A 15,445-nucleotide genomic window follows, 5' to 3' on the forward strand; every position below is an offset into this window, starting at 1 on the left:
GAGATCTCGTGTTGATGACGTTGAGATGGTCTTGTGAATAGAAGGGCGAAAGGCTGCAACGGGTGGGGAGATGTTCATTGCTGGAGTTCTATTGGTTGGGGTTTGGCGAAAGATAGCAGTACCCGCTGATGTGTATCTTTATTTGTATCTACTTAGTTTTTCGTTCCAATCGCCAACGTTCAGCTACCCTCTCATCACAAGGCATGAGTAACCCGTTCCATGATTCATGTCGAGCTTGTGCACTGACAAAACAAAAGAGTGGGAGTACTGTAATCTTGAAGATTACAAGCCGCATCATCCGCCGACTCCGGAGGGTCAAGCTGGAGCCAAGACTACATGCTTGAGGCCAGTCAAAATCATAGCTCATCACCTCTGTTGCATACAACGCACACCCACGCGCCCGCAGGGCCCCTCCAAAGCCGTCAAAAGCATTAGACAAGCCTCGTCGGGGCCATCAGCGACGCGCAGATCACATGATTGACATCATCACCCTTCGGAGAAAACTCCGCGATAGAAAGCTCGAAGTCATGCACACCGCACCTCTATAGACGAATCGCGAAAGAGAGAAAAAAAAAGAATAAAGCACCCATAAAATACTTCTTCTTGACACGTGTTTCACAATGAGGCAAAGGCTGAAGATGCAGACAGGGCGCGCGTGCGGCGGGTCATCACGAAAAATTCAGCCCAGCTCGAGCCAGGTGGTGGCGACCGGTCAAGTCTCTGTGCTGTGCTGCGTTGCTGCAGATGTTCTGTAAGCGCTGGGCGGGGAGGATGACTGACTTACTGGGCAGAGGATTCATGCAGAAGCGCTGCGGACGGTTGGCGCGGATGGTTGTTGGATGGGAGGCGCAGCACTGCAGGAAGTTGACCGGTCGAAGACGTGTCCTTCTCCGGTGAATGTTGATCGTCCCTTTGGCGCTCGGCGTGGTGTGCGATGATTGTTTTTTCTTTTTCTCTGCGGAAGAGCGAGCGTTTGGGCACGAAGTGACGCCGAGATGTAAAGCGGTGAAAGCGTGAAACCAAGCCGTCGAGGTGGTGTCGTAATCAGCGGAGAGAAGGTCGGTGTTGAGGTGTGTCGACGCGGTTGGTCGAAAAGGGGCAGGCACACCGCAACTGCGCAGCGAGAGAAGTGTTAGTAGGTTTATTTTTGTTTTTCGGCGAGCGGTTGGGCAGCTGTGCATCGTGGGAAGTAGCAGCAGAAAAGGAAACGTACCAATAAGTTGAGACGAGAGTGGGGCGCGTTTCAAGCGGAAGAGACCCGCGGGGGACGCGCGTGCGAAGATCCGTGAAGGGTCCGTCCGTTCTTCGTCCCTGTGCTGATGTGACTCTTCGCCACCAGGGGAGCAGTGGTGAAGAAAGTCAGGGGGACAAAGAGCGGTATGTGCAGCGACGTCGAAAAAAGCAAAAGGCGATAATGCAGCAGCGCGTGCCAGATCTCGTGCGACGTGGGATCTCGGAGACAACAAGTCATCATCAGTGGTCGGGGTGATGTCACCTCTTCCAGACGTGAGATCTTTGTCCCTTCACACCCATTCTCAGATGATGCTGCATTAGCGCCGAAGCGTCTCTCTCCGGCATGGGGGCCGAGGGTAGTGTGCTGCAGGAACACGTTTCCTCGTCGAGGGGTCTTCCCTGATTCGAGGCAGCGCTTTGCTTTCCCCATCGGCCCGAACCGAAACAAAATCGAAGCGTCGACGAATGCGACGAAGGCGTCGCGAAGCACACTGGAAAAATCCGCGACGTTTGAACAATCCCCGGGTTGCACGTCTCGTGGGCGCGTCCATGTGCAGCGTCCCTGATTGGCAGGCGGCGCTCGGGTTCCCGTCGTGTACGCGCCGCCATGTGGACACAATCCCCGAAATGCTCCGACTGCGTGTGCCAACACTTGCCCCGAGCGTTTCGCTTGCTTTTCTGTATCAGGTAAGGAGCCGACGGACAACGCATCAAGCTAGAGACGAAACTGCCATGTGCCGAACTGAATGTGGAAGTGTCCCTGGAGCCGTGTGTCTGTTTGATCGGAGGCGATCCGACAGTGTTTCCAAAAGACCCTGTGACTCACGTTTCCCCTGGACGATGATCTGCAGTTTGAGGCCTGAGGTGAGCAATCTGGAATTGCAGAGAAGACGGATGCTGTAAGTTGCAGAGATGGTTAGAGGCTGCACAGAGCAGTGTGCGTCTCACAAAGAGAGGAGATGCAGATGAGGTTTCATTCTGTAGAACTAGTTCTGCTGAACCAAAAGAAATATGGAGCTTGGCCGTAGATAGGAAATCCAAAAATTCCTGAAAAGTAATCTGAGGATGTCCAAAAGTGGTATCATAGCTGTCGAGATCATGGAAATTGTCATGAGGACCGAGACGTTGCACATCAATCGGTCGCTGTAGCGAGTGGTGGAAGACGGCTGTTACGCCTGTCTTTCCTGGAGACGTTTCGTAGTTTTCGCGCTGGAGGAATCCAGGCACCTGGATCGAACTGGTCGTGATAGTCGTAACGTCGTAGACACTCTGTCGAGGCCTTGTTCATCCGCATCGGGTCTCATCGAGCTGAATTTGCCGAATTACCGACTCCGATTGCCGACGACAGTAAAGGAGATGAGATCTTGCGTCTCTAAATTAACTCCAAACCGGGGTCGCGTCGGCTGCGGCGATGGCCGTCGTCGTAACAAGGCACCGGGCCTTGGAGGGAGGAGGAAGTGCATGAATATTCTCCGGGAATTATTCAGCGGAAGCGACGGGTAGGGCGGGGGACGGGCGTGCGCTGCAGGTAGATGGCCTCGTCCTCCTCGGCGACGACCTGGAAGGTGATGTCGCCAGATTTGCTGCTCTTGCCCGTCATGGGGCGGGAGTTGATGGTGCCGGCGCAGGAAGTGCCGGACATGGACGAGACGGTCGAGCCCGGGCGGTGGGGGCCGCTCCTCTTGCTGCGCAGCTTGTAGACATCGAAGTCACCAAGCGTGCACGAGTCAGGGCGGTTGGAGTTGCATTCGAAGGCGGCCTCGCTGAGGTCCGTCATGACAGTCGAAGCCGAGGAGTCAACCGACCACGAGGTGGCGTAGGTAGCGTTGGAAGAAGAAGAGCTGGGGCGCTCCGACCAAAGAGAAGAGGCGGAGCCCTTGGAGGAGAGGGTGGCGGTGCTCTTGGTGGAAGGAGCAGTGCTCTTGAAAGACGAGACGGAGCTCTTCGCAGAAGGAGCAGTGGCCGTCGACTTGGAAGAGACGGAGAGGTGCTTGGACGAGCCGGCCTTGGGGGAGCCGTGGTAATGGGAGTGCTCCTTGGCCTTGCCGTAGAGGTTCTCCTCTTCGGCTATGCGCCTAAGCTCGTGCTCGTCGTAGTGGTCGGGAGGGAAACGCAGGGTAGCCATGACCTGGGTGGTGGCAGAGGCGAAGGGTTTCGTCCACTGGCGCTCGTCCCATTGGTGTTCGGAGAAGCTGGACTTGCGCTCTGCAGGTCTGGAAGAGGTTGTTTTGGTGGCTGCAGGTCTGGAAGGGGAGGCCTTGGTGGCAACTGCAGGCTTATGCATGGTCCCGGTGGACTGGGGTTTCGAACGAAGTTTGGAGAACATGGTGGCGTAAAGTGAGTCTGGAGAGGAAACTTGGGGCTTCGGGCCATGGTGATTTATCTTCAGAGAATGGTGTCTTTGTCAGAACTCGTGATGTCCGTCTTGAGAACGCGGTGAAAGTCGCAAGTGCGCTTCTCCCCACTGCCGAGCACAGACGTTGGCGAACTTCACCGCTACCTTCAGCAGCTCCGGGAGATGGCCGGGGCGCTATCGATAGGACGCCGGCTGTTTCGGGCAGCCTGTCGCGCGCTACGCCGCCAAAAGATGTCGTCCTGGCGCAACGCTGAGTCCTGCTGCACGTGACTTGGGCTTCCCTGTTCTGACGTGTCAGGATAATGCCTCCAGCAGCCGGCCATCAGCTGATGAGTCAGTCTGCGACCTGCGCCCGTTTCGGAAGACTCCAGCTGGGTGTTGCCGCGGGTTAGGTGCCAGCGCAACGCAGGGTCGTCATGTCGTCGCAACACTGGCTGCCCCATCGCATTCCAACCTCCGATTCATTGGCGCATTGCGGCGCAGTCGACTGTTGAGGATGTGACCGACCACGTAGCAGCGCTGCGCTGGAGTCGGTTGTGCAGCGAGACGCCGGAGATGTTTCCCACACACCCTCACAGCCTCCTCGCCTATCACCAATGAGTCCTGCTACGCTGGCTTTGCACGTGAGCGGATCAACCATTGTCCGAGATTCTGCGGCTGTCGCGCAGAACCCGGAGCGCTTGCGGCGCTTTCGCATGTTATCAAATTGCATTTGTTGCTACGAGCCGCGATCCGGTGCATCACATAATCTCCGCCCCACTCCCTGCTCTTCCGCAAGCGCTCGGCGGCAGTGTCCGCTCTAGCCGCTGCCGCCGCTGCTCTTCTCCCGCCGAGCTTGTCGCGACCTGATGACTATTCCCGGTCTCGAACCATGCACTATACTCTTCCCAGTCAGGCTCCGCTGAGGTGTTGCACTCTCCTTCATGCCCGAGCCTGCCTTCCGCATTATCCGAGTTTCCCCTTCACCACCAGCCATCCAAGCTGGCTCACGCGCCAACGCTCGCTTGCAACGCGGCCCCCTCCTGAACTCAACGCTAATCTCGGCCTCACGATGAGTTGGCTCAGCCATTCCAAGGCACTTAGCGAACGCAGATGCAACTCAACAAGCCGGCGGCTGGAGCGGACCTGTCATTCTAACCAGCAATTGCACCTGGCAAACGTCTATCTACCGCCATAATACGGACGACCCTGCGCCCACGTGCTCTCCACACTATAGCTATCTCTACTATTTACCATCACTACTCTTTTAGTGACTGCTCTCGTGCCATACTGGCCCACCAACAACAAAGCTGCGGGGGCAGAAGGCCAGTGCACGAAGCCCCCTCACGATAATTGCGGGCTTCCCAAAGCGGTTGCGGGGAGCTCCCGGCCAACGTCATACGCTACGGATTCAGCAGGCGCTCCACTTGAGCTGTTGAGGTAGCATCGGATAGCTCTTTTCATCAAACACCCTGATGGCTGTTTCCGGCTCGACTCCACCGCGGCATCTTCCCATGATGATAGCGCACTAAGCACCGGGAAAAGCGCCGACACGCGCCAAGCTATCTGTTGTCCCGGCACCGTCCGATTCCAACATGTTCCGATCCGGCTTACGCGCCCGCGCTGTCCTTCTTTCTTTCGACGTCCTTCCAGAAAGAGGATGGAATCCCTCGAGAACCATGGCGCCTCGTTTCTCCGTCGTTTCGAACACCAGCCTCCCTCCTTCGCCTTGGTCAGGCGAGCGCCAACTGTCTTCGTTCCCCAACCAAACGATCGTGTTCGCGTCATCCATCTGTCAACGCCCGAACACATCCATCGCGCCTGGATCGGTTTCGATTTTTCTGCCGTGTGCATGCGAAATAGCAGTTGGTCTCTTGGCTTGCTTTGACATCGACGATAGCCGCCGCAAAGCATACCGTTGTTTCCTTTCGCACGTAGTCTCGCTGCAGCACTGACCTTCGAAGCAGGACGCACGAGGACAGCAACAAACAGGAGTGGAACAGATAACGTGTTCAAGGCGATGCGATCGATGCAGTTTACGCGTACGCCAAAGTTCAAACTAACAAAAAAACCAAAATCGAAAGAAAACATCCCCAGAATCCAACAATTTTGAATGACCGTCACTGTTTCATAGCAAATGCAAAACCCCGTAGTCATCAGAGCAACACCCAAAGTCATGTCGTTTTTCTTGATACTCAACCACATTTTCCCCAGCCGACGCATCATTCACAGAGCGTATCTGAAGTGCGGGTTTTCTCTCTGCAGCAACAAGTCAGCACGCACGCATCTTCGGAGAAAACACCAACACCGTCCACAACTTACATCAGTCAAATCCGACAACCCCTGCTCAATACTCTCCCTGCCCGCATCACCGTCCGGTTGGCCGTACGCAAGATCACGCTGTAAAAAAAGTCAGCAAACATCACCCAAAATCCATCCCTCAAACAACTCACCTTCCGATTTTCCCTTCTGCACACCACCCAATACACCACCAACACCCCCGCCTGCACCGCAAAGCACACAATCATGGCCACGAAGCCCGACCGATAATGTGGCGCCTCGTGGCTGAAAAACAGCTGCGGCCCCACGACATTGCCGACGCAATACGCGACGAACAGCGCCGCCGTCACCGTCCCCTTCTTCGTCCGCCCCGCCACATTCGCCTGGATCAACCCCAGACTGAGGACATACGTCGCGCTGAACCCGGGGAGGAGGTAATACCCAATCAGCCTTCCATACTTCCCCTTGCCCCCCTCCTCCTCCCCTTCCTCACCCTCGGGAATCGCATACATCAACACCGTCCCCACCAACGCCACCACTATCCCCCCAAGCATCAACCCCACCCTCGCCCCTCCCTTTTTTCCTGTAAACCTCCCGGCAATCCACCCACTCACCCACAACGCCACAATCTGCACTCCGCCGCTCGGCATGCCCAGCAGCGTCGTGCCGAGCGTGCTGAACCCGAACCCCTCGACGATCAAAGGCCCGAACGCCACGACACCGCCGTTCGGGATGTTGGACGCGATGGTGAAGAGGAACAGCAGCCAGCACTTGGCGTCGGTCAGCGCCTCGAGCGCTTGGTGCGGCTTGTAGACGCGCGTGTCGAGGCCGGTGTTGTTGGAGGCGAGGCGCGCGACGGCGATGGCGCGTTCGCGGGGCGTGAGCCAGCGGGCTGCGGTGGGGTTGGAGGCCGCGAGGAGGGTGAAGAGGAGGGACCAGGCGACGGTGAGGGCGCCGAAGATGATGAAGGGGAACTGTGGGATTTGTGTGTTAGATGGTTGGGAGGGAGAGAGAGAGGGGGAGGTGCAAGAGAACTCACTTTCCAGGCCGGCAGCGCGTTGTCGATGTAGCCGATGCCGTAGGCGACGGGCCCGCCGATTATCTGCGCCATGCCGTTCATCGAGAACCACATCGCCGTGCGGAGCGGCTGTTCGGATCTGGATTGGATCTTCCGTTAGCAAGGAGCTCTCGTTGTCATTGTTGCCGCCGCGAAGCAGCGCCGCACCGGGTCCCGCTAGTAACTGACCTTTTGTAGAACATGGTTGTGAGAAGCACAAAGCAAGGACTGACTCCGGCCTCCAACGCACCAAGGAAGAACCGAGTCGTCATCAAGCCGGCGAAGTCGTCGGCGGCCGCCATGCACAGGAGGACGGTGCCCCAGAGACCACTGAAGTAGCGTCAGCCGATTGGAGAAAGAAAAAACTGAACATGTACGACAGCGGATGGGGATGGGGAGGGCTTACATGATGACGCCGCAGACCCTGGTGATGTGCACTTTCTGGAAGAGGTAGTTGAGCGGGAACTCGGCGATGAGATAGCCGATGTAGAAGATGGTCGTCAGCCACGAGTACTGGCTGCCGTGCAGGCCGACGTCCTGGCGCATTCCCCACAGCGCCGAGTACGAGATGCAGGACTTGTCGAGGAATTGGATAAGGTAGGTGACCATGAGCTGTTTTTTTCTCCTGTCAGCAATATCCGTGGCCTGATGGGGGAATGGGATGGCTGACCAGAGGCATGAGGTGGAGGTCGATCTTCCATCGCACTGCCCGATCCTCTTCCTCGGTGAAGTGTTCGACCTCGCCGATTTCCGCGACGACTGCGACGCCGATGTCGTCGGCATGAGGTTTGCCACCCATGTCTGAAGGCTTTTCAGTCTTGGTCTCCATGGCTAGAGAGGGCCGGGGACCGCCTGGAACAGCAGTACAGGGACTGAGGGGATCTGTGGAGCAGGTTAATGCTCGGACAGGGAAGAAGAGAATGCAAGACTGTGGTTCTGGCTGCCCTACATCGTGCCGGAGAGCGGTCTTTTCATACAGCACGATGGCGGTGCGGCCTTATCGCAGACATCCCGAGGAAAGTCTGGGGTGGAAGGTGGCTATTGGGTCGGGGCGACAGGGGTATCGGCTGCGGCCCGGCCGATGTCCCTGTACTCAGTTACAACCCCATATGACAATCGCAAATTCACTCTGGCGTATAACAAGACGGCTACCCCGCATCTTCCAAGACTTTTTTTCGTCTTATCCAGACCTGTTCACGAGATCTTTCCCAAAAATGTCCGAGTCCAAGCTTTCTCCCGAGGTCATCGACCATATCTGCCAAGCCATTGACACAGCAAGCGATGAGCTGCGGCGCTTAAATCTCGAGGTAAACAGTCACCATATTACAAGAATGCAGACAGGATAGTAACAAGAATTGATAGATCTACAACAACCCAGAGACGAAATACGAAGAATTCAAAGCATTCAAGCTGCTCACAACCTGGTTCGAGAGCCAAGGCTGGACAGTGAAGCGGTCAGTCTACGACATTGAGACCGCCTTCGAAGCCCGCTTCACCGTCGGCGAGGGCGGCCGAACCGTAGCATACAATGCCGAATACGGTACACCTCCCTCTCTCCTCCTCCCCAGTCCGGCTCGCAGAACACTCACCCGCTAACCTATACCTCCCGTAGACGCTCTCCCCAAGATCGGCCACGCCTGCGGCCACAACCTCATCGCCACCAGCACGCTCGCCTCCGCCCTCGGCACGGCGGCGGCCCTGCGCCACACGCAAACCGCCGGCACCGTCCTCGTCGTCGGCACGCCGGCCGAGGAGACGGGCGGCGGCAAGTACTACATGGCGTTGCGGGGCGCGTGGCGCGACGCCCACGCGTGCCTGATGACGCACCCGATGCCCGACTTCTCGACGCCCGTGTGCGCGACCAAGGCGTCGTGGAAGTTCCGCGCGTACTTTCGCGGGCGCAGCGCGCACGCCGCCGCGGCGCCGTGGGAGGGCCGCAACGCGTGCGACGCCATCGTCGGCGCGTACGAGGGCATCGCGCGGCTGCGGCAGCACCTGAACACGACCAAGGACGGCGGCGAGAGCGTGCAGGGGGTGATATTGAAGGCGGGGGAGGCGCCGAACGTGGTGCCGGATTACGCGGAGGGTACTTTTAGTATCCGCGCACGCAACACGGCGGGCTTGCACAGGCTGCGGGAAAGGGTGGAGCCGGTGTTCACGGGCGCGGCGGCGGCGGCGGGCTGCGAGGTCGAGCTGTGCTGGGACGCGCTGTACGAGGATGTGGTCACGAATGTGGCGCTGGCGGGGCGGTACCGCGAATACATGTTGGCTAGGCTCGGCATGTCGCCCGACGAGATGGTGCCGCTTGATGAGGCGGCGCGCAAGCACGAGCAGAATGGTAGCTCCGACATGGGCAACGTCACGTACGTCTGCCCCGGCATCCAGCCCATGTTCCGCATCGACGCCGCCGGCCCGCCGCACACGCCCAAGTTCCAGGAGGCGGCGGGGACGACCTTCGCGCACGAGAAGGCGCTGCAGGCGGGCAAGGCGAATGCGCTGGTGGGATATGAGGTGCTGGTGGACGACGGCTTCTACGGCGAGGTGCGGGCCGAGTGGGAGGAGGCCATGAAGCGGGCGGGAAGAGAGATAGCGAGGTAGCGATAAGAAGTGGTTGCCGGTTCGGCGAAGAATAAAATCAACCGCGAATCTCACCCCACCGCCCCGACTTGTCGACTTCACCTCCATGTCCGACCCGAACCCTCGGTCTGTCACTCCGCTGTTGCTCCCGCGTCGGGAGGCTCCGAGATTACTAGCTGACAGCGGGACGACAGCTCACTCGCCGCATGCTTGAGGTGCCGCCGCTTGAAGTGCGTCAGTCGTCCAGCTGCCGGGTCGGAGGATTGTGGCTGACCCAGCCTGCAGAGTCAAATGCGCGGGTCCGGCCAGCATTCCGTGCCAGCGGTTCGTTCGTTGTAGATCCCGCCTGAGATGCGTCCAGCTGATTGGCAGCGACAGATGCAAGAGCAGCGGAGCAGACTGTCAGTTCGTGCAGCCGCGAGCGATAACGCGGGCCGCCACCGGTCCCGATGATGCGCAGTGAGAGAAATTAGCTACGCTAAGCTTCACATGGTGCTGACTTGCTCAGATCTGACCGTTTTGCGAGGCTGGAGACCCAGCTTGCCCGCCTCACCGACGTTGTTGAGGGCATGCGAGCCGAATTGACGTCGAAGCCTGCGCATCGCTCCTACGCTGATCGCCCCGAGTTTAGTAATCTTGCTGGTCCCTGGCAATCCTCTGCATCTCACCAAGATCTGGTTGCGCGAGGAATCATCACCGACGACGAATGCGTCCAGCTGTTCGAGACGTCAGCAACGCCTCATTCCGCATCGGTGGCTGCCCATCTCTGACCATTGCAGGTTTCTTTCACAATGCAACGACACGGTCGCCATTTTCGACGGCATTCCGGAGACCCTCGACGTCATCCGCCAGGAACCCATCCTTCTGGCCGCAGTGTGCGCCGTTGGATCCCGCGCATCATCCTCTCGCGAGGCCGATCTGCACCAGAAATGCCTCACTGAAGCGAGGTCCCTCATCTCGTCCGTGGCCTTCGGCCCGGCGCCGAGCTTGCTGGCCCTGAGGGGCATCATGCTGATCTGCGCCTGGTATCGCTCCGACCGCCTGTGGGGTACGGTCATTACGCTCGCCTACGAAATGGGGCTGCACGAAGATGCCTTGCGCTTGCCCGACGAGGCGAAGACGATGGATCGCGATGAGATCGAGAGGGCGAGGACATGGCTTTCCATCTTGACCTATGAGATGATGTGTGTCTTCCATTGGCCCGACCCGTCCGTTGCCCTTTCTGACCTCAAACCAGGGCGAATACCTCTCGCCCGTACCTGGTTGAGAGCAGCCAACGATACACAGACCTAGCCCGACATTTAGCCCTGTCGCCATTCAGTAGGCCTGTCGATCAGCGCATAATGGCGTACCTGGAGCTGTTCAAGATAATTGGTGAGCTCCGATTAGCCTCTCTGGGAATGGAGCAGCTCTCACGCGCGCAGTCGAAGGAAAGAACAATGCACTCGGCGACCTGTCGATTCCAGAGCAGGAGGCTCAGCTGGTGGCGCTCAACGCTGCCCTGGACACCTGGTTCCACCGCGTACACAACTCCATCGACCCTCTCTACCAGACATTTTCGAAGCCCCAGGACCGCAACCGACTGGTGATACCCTACGCCTTTGCTCGACTGTGCGTTGGACCGGACAGTTTACTGCGACGCCGGCTGACTATGCACAGATACATCAACGGCCGCGTCATTGATGGCGGTACCTTATCGGGCGCTATCCACGAAGCCGAGCATTTCGCATTAGCCGCCGTCAACGCCGCCGTCGATGCAGCCTTCCTTCTGCTGTCGACTGCATTCGACTCCAAGGCCCTAGCGCAAAGCCTGCGTTACACCATTGTGAGACAATATGCTTGTCGGAGATGTGATACGCTAGCTGACTTGCCCAGGACTACTCGAGCATGACGCTGACGGCGGCCCTTTCATTCCTGAGGCGGGTTGTGGCGCTGCGGCAAGCGACCGGGCTCCCGGTCAACGTGCCAGCCATCGCCGAGATTCTAGAAAGAGCGCGGGATGCCTTCGAAAATGCCCGCGCCTTTTCGCATGCCGAGTGGACGAAGGGGTTGATTGAGGAATGCGTCTCAGCGTGCTGAAGCTTGCCGGGATGTGGCGCGTGGCGTGCAGGAAACCCCGGGATGCTTCCCCCAACTGCCAGCCACTTAAGCAACACGAGCTGTCCCTGACTACTGCCCCCGGTTAATCGTTGCGCCGACGTACTTTTTCCGCTGCACCCCTTCTCACGACTCGGATACTCGCTGCTGAGTTTGGCCCGCCAGGCCCGGTTAGGTTGATGGTTTTAGCAGTACCGTGCTTCTGAGATAAGCGACGATCGGAGCAGCTTCCGGCCTAACATGGTCCCACAGTCTATTTCGCGTTGCTGTACATAGAAAGCGGGCTGGTCACAGCGCGCCGACGACATGGCGCTCCCGAAATTGGGTGGCGGCCAACCGCATCAACACCGACCCGGTCCGGAAAACGTTTGCATTCTTTACGCTTTTGCTCCCACCGCCCTCTTGCTGCACCGAAACAGTGTCTTCCCGAAGGATTGATGGGCAAGCTTGCACGTCAGTTTGCATTTGGCCCCCGGGGGGCATGGAACAGTCGTGCCGGACGAAATGGGGATGTGTCGTGGGCGGCCGCCGCAAAGGAGCCCGGGCCCAGACGATGTGCGAGGCCATGACTAAGAACCAATAAGCTGAAGAGCCACTAACAATCCAAATGGCTTCGGTGGTAGCAGGCGCACCAGGCCGCATCCAGTCTAACTCAGGGCGCAATCTGCACTCTGGACGTACGCTAGAAGCTTATCGGGGGAGCGGCGGCGCTGGTCCATGCCCCCCTTTAGAGGGAGCAGAGCAAAGCAAGTGTCGCCGCGGGGAAGCGGGAACGCCGCGCGAAAGCTGCGCGATCCTTTTCTCCTGGGCGCATTGAAAAACATGTGCGCTCCCTAAAGCCGTTTTTTCCTTCTTGATGCGCTTCTCCCTCACTCGAGTCGAAGACTGGTCGCATTGAAGAGCGCAGCAGCAGCTCAACCCCGCACGATTTACAAACGAGAGCATCGACCCTCCCTTTCCCGTCCTCCCGCGTCGTCGAAAGCAGAACCCGCACGAGCTTCCCCCAAGGCCACCCAGCGACACACCACCCCCCGACGCCATGTCCTCCCTCTTCTCCTGCTTCGGCCCGCGCAAGCCGACCGGCGCGGGCAGCACGACCGACGAGCACGGCAACGCCGAGACGAGCACGCTGAACGAGAAATCCGGCACGAACAACACTCCGGCAGCGCCGGCAGCTCCGCCGCGGCCAGCCTATGAATCGCGCCTGCCGAAGCCGGCCGCCGACGCGACCATCGGGGCGGCCGTGTCGGGCGTCTTTGACAGCATCGACGTGTACGTCGAGAAGTACTACCGCGACAAGACATCGCTCGAGCTCGATTCCACGCACGAGGCGTGCCTGATGCTCGTCGGCACGCCGCACCTGCCGTCGTCGCCCATCGACCTCGTGCAGAGCAACCGGCCCAACCCGCTGGTCTGCCGGCCGACGAGCCTGATCAAGCACTGCATCGCGTTCCTGATCCAGCAGTCGATGACGATGGACGAGGGCGGCAGGAATTCGCTGCTCCCGCCGTGGGCGACGAGTCTGCCGCAGGCGCTGAAGGGGCAGGACAATGCGGATGATGGTGAGTTTTGCTTTTTTTTTTTTTGGATTCCCCCTTTGCGGATATTTCCTTCCCCCCTGCAGCGCCGTTGAGAAAATTAACTTTTTTGCTTTTCCACAGCCTTCGACGAAGCCTTCGCCCACTGGCGCGTCCTGACGTCGTACCTCCAACCCACCTCGGCCGCCTCGATCAGCCCGCTCGCCAAGCAATCCCGCACCCAGGCCACGCGTGCCATCGCCGACCGCATCGGCGGCGCCTTCGCGCCGTGGGAGAGCATGCCCGGCGCTCCGGAGCAGCGCGCCGACCTCGTCGCCATCTGCGAGGAGGCGGCCAGCGCCGCCGCCCTCGTCTTCGCCCAGCCGTCCACCTTCGCGTACGTCTGGGAGCCCGTCAACCTGGGGCTCGACGAGGAGCCGCGCAAGGTCACGGTCATCAAGCCGGGCCTCGTCAAGGTCGTGAAGAAGGGCGAGGAGGACCCCGCGCGGTTGTTGGATGCGGCGGGTGCGGGTGAGGACGGGGGTAGGGCGACGATTGTGCAGCCGAGGCATGTGTCGTTGACGTTTCCGGTGGGGTATGTTGCTGAGTGAGGAGGGATGATTATGAGTAGTGCTTCAGTGCGTGAACGTGGCTGAAAAAAATGACTGCACTTCTTTAATGGGTGGTGGAGGGAAGAAACAGAACACTGACTGTACGAAATGAGGGGCGGAGTAGTGGTCGGGGGGTGGGAGTCATGGTGCCATCTTCTTGTCGCTTTTTTTTCTTTTTCCTCCTCCTCCTCTTCTGTTTTCTTTTTCTTTATTTCTTTCTTTCTTTCTTCCTCGGGAAATCTGCTACGATGATGGACGGGGGCGCCTGCCGGGAGTCCCCTGGAAATTTGAGATACCATTGGATTTTGCTTTTTTCTTTTCTTTTTTTCCTATAGCTCTTTCGTCGGTTTATGGCAGGTCGCCGCTCATGTCGTTGTTCTTTGACGAGTGTCCTTGGGTGGAGTCGTCGCTGCTGCTACTCCTGTATGTGTGTGTGTGTACAAATAAGAATGTGTATCACAACCAACAACGAAACAAAAAAAAATGAAGGAAAGAAAAGACATTGCGCTTACTGCGGTCCTCCTCCTCCAACATCGTTCAATGCGTCATCAGTGCCGTTGCTGCCGCTTGCTCCTCCTCCTCCTCCTCGACCCGATGACGATGAACGACCGCTCGTCATAGCCTCCGCAAACCGTGGCGCCACCCTCTTCACCAGCTTCCACGTCGCCGGCGCCGACGCGCAGATCAGCCCCACGTCGACCTCGACGGCCGACCAGATGCTGCTGTCGTACGACACCCACGTCTTGTCGGCCGAGCGCAGGATGGTCGAGATGCGCACCGCGCGGATGATGGCGGCGATGATGGTCCTGCAGTTAGCCCGTCAGCCATATACGATCCCAAGCACCTACTGCACGGTGAACATACAACCATCCCAGCGACAAGAAAAACAACAGCAGCCCCTTCTGCCGCCTCCCCATCTGCAGCCCCAACACGCGCGGCACCGCGTGCCCGATCAGCCACACGTCCGCCAGTATATTACACACCGCGCTCGTGTAGAACGCCGGTATCGTATCAATACACTTCGCTTTCCCCTCCGCAACCAGCGCCCTATCCCACACGCCGGCGACGGGCCGGCACTGCGCGATCGACACGACCTCCAGCGGCACCGTGTAGACGACGACGAACGCCAGCGCCGCGAGGCTGAGGTGCTTGTTCCAGCGGTCCGCGAAGACGCGGAGGTAGAAGAGGGAGACGGAGACTTTGGTCAGGCAGAGGGTTAGGTTGTAGAGGAGGAGCGTGGCGTAGGCCAGTTGGAGGCTGGGTTTGACGTTCGAGAGGGGCACGGTGGCTAGGTGCTGGCCGGCGCCGTAGCGGGTTTGCAGGCAGGAGAGGACGGTCAAAGCGAGCGAGCTGAGCCAGGAGAGTGTTAGGGTGGTGTCGTCGGGCCCCCAGGTGTGGCTGAGGAGCGATTTGGTGGTGATGCGGGCGAGGACGAAGAGGGTGGCGAGGGATTGGGGCAGGATGTTGCCGAGGAGGATGAGGGGGGCGCGGGAGGGCGGGGAGGACTGGTGAGGGGGTTAGTGGTGGGGGAGGAAGGGGGGGTGGGTGGGTGGGTTGTGGGGTGGTTGTACGGTGTTGTGGGAGGACATGGCGTGGCGAAGGTGACTTGCCCCCCCTCTTGTGATACCTTCTCTTCTCAAGCTGAGACTTCTGATCTTGGCATTTGAGAATCTCAGAGGAAAAGGCTCTGTAGGGTGGATGATGGCCTAGATAAAAATCAGAATGCGGTGGTGAGTGT

The 15,445-nt window shown here is 58.8% G+C and overlaps 5 protein-coding genes across 5 annotated transcripts; 2 read left to right on the forward strand and 3 right to left on the reverse strand.

Annotated features, from left to right (window-relative positions):
• Positions 1-2,716: 2,716 nt before the first annotated feature.
• LTHEOB_12203 (uncharacterized protein) lies at positions 2,717-3,559 on the reverse strand (the record flags this gene model as incomplete). The annotated part of the gene is made up of 1 exon (XM_035509045.1): positions 2,717-3,559. One exon carries the CDS (start codon positions 3,557-3,559, stop codon positions 2,717-2,719), a length of 843 nt encoding a protein of 280 aa, XP_035365199.1.
• A 2,235-nt stretch (positions 3,560-5,794) lies between these two features.
• LTHEOB_12204 (MFS transporter) lies at positions 5,795-7,734 on the reverse strand (the record flags this gene model as incomplete). The annotated part of the gene is made up of 7 exons (XM_035509046.1): positions 5,795-5,827; positions 5,891-5,968; positions 6,022-6,822; positions 6,888-7,005; positions 7,095-7,235; positions 7,312-7,517; positions 7,576-7,734. 7 exons carry the CDS (start codon positions 7,732-7,734, stop codon positions 5,795-5,797), a joined length of 1,536 nt encoding a protein of 511 aa, XP_035365200.1.
• Positions 7,735-8,119: 385 nt separating this feature from the next.
• LTHEOB_12205 (Peptidase M20) lies at positions 8,120-11,561 on the forward strand (the record flags this gene model as incomplete). The annotated part of the gene is made up of 12 exons (XM_035509047.1): positions 8,120-8,212; positions 8,268-8,445; positions 8,518-9,446; positions 9,677-9,712; positions 9,768-9,806; positions 9,861-9,883; positions 9,991-10,209; positions 10,262-10,666; positions 10,720-10,856; positions 10,907-11,093; positions 11,142-11,307; positions 11,358-11,561. 12 exons carry the CDS (start codon positions 8,120-8,122, stop codon positions 11,559-11,561), a joined length of 2,616 nt encoding a protein of 871 aa, XP_035365201.1.
• A 1,057-nt stretch (positions 11,562-12,618) lies between these two features.
• On the forward strand, positions 12,619-13,707 carry LTHEOB_12206 (uncharacterized protein; the record flags this gene model as incomplete). The annotated part of the gene is made up of 2 exons (XM_035509048.1): positions 12,619-13,141; positions 13,241-13,707. The coding sequence occupies 2 exons, from the start codon at positions 12,619-12,621 to the stop codon at positions 13,705-13,707; spliced, it is 990 nt and encodes a 329-aa protein (XP_035365202.1).
• Positions 13,708-14,215: 508 nt separating this feature from the next.
• On the reverse strand, positions 14,216-15,296 carry LTHEOB_12207 (Integral membrane protein; the record flags this gene model as incomplete). The annotated part of the gene is made up of 3 exons (XM_035509049.1): positions 14,216-14,513; positions 14,572-15,212; positions 15,279-15,296. The coding sequence occupies 3 exons, from the start codon at positions 15,294-15,296 to the stop codon at positions 14,216-14,218; spliced, it is 957 nt and encodes a 318-aa protein (XP_035365203.1).
• Between the last annotated feature and the right edge of the window lie 149 nt (positions 15,297-15,445).

Source organism: Lasiodiplodia theobromae (assembly GCF_012971845.1).
Source record: "Lasiodiplodia theobromae strain AM2As chromosome Unknown scaffold_59, whole genome shotgun sequence".
Lineage (NCBI taxonomy): Eukaryota > Fungi > Ascomycota > Dothideomycetes > Botryosphaeriales > Botryosphaeriaceae > Lasiodiplodia > Lasiodiplodia theobromae.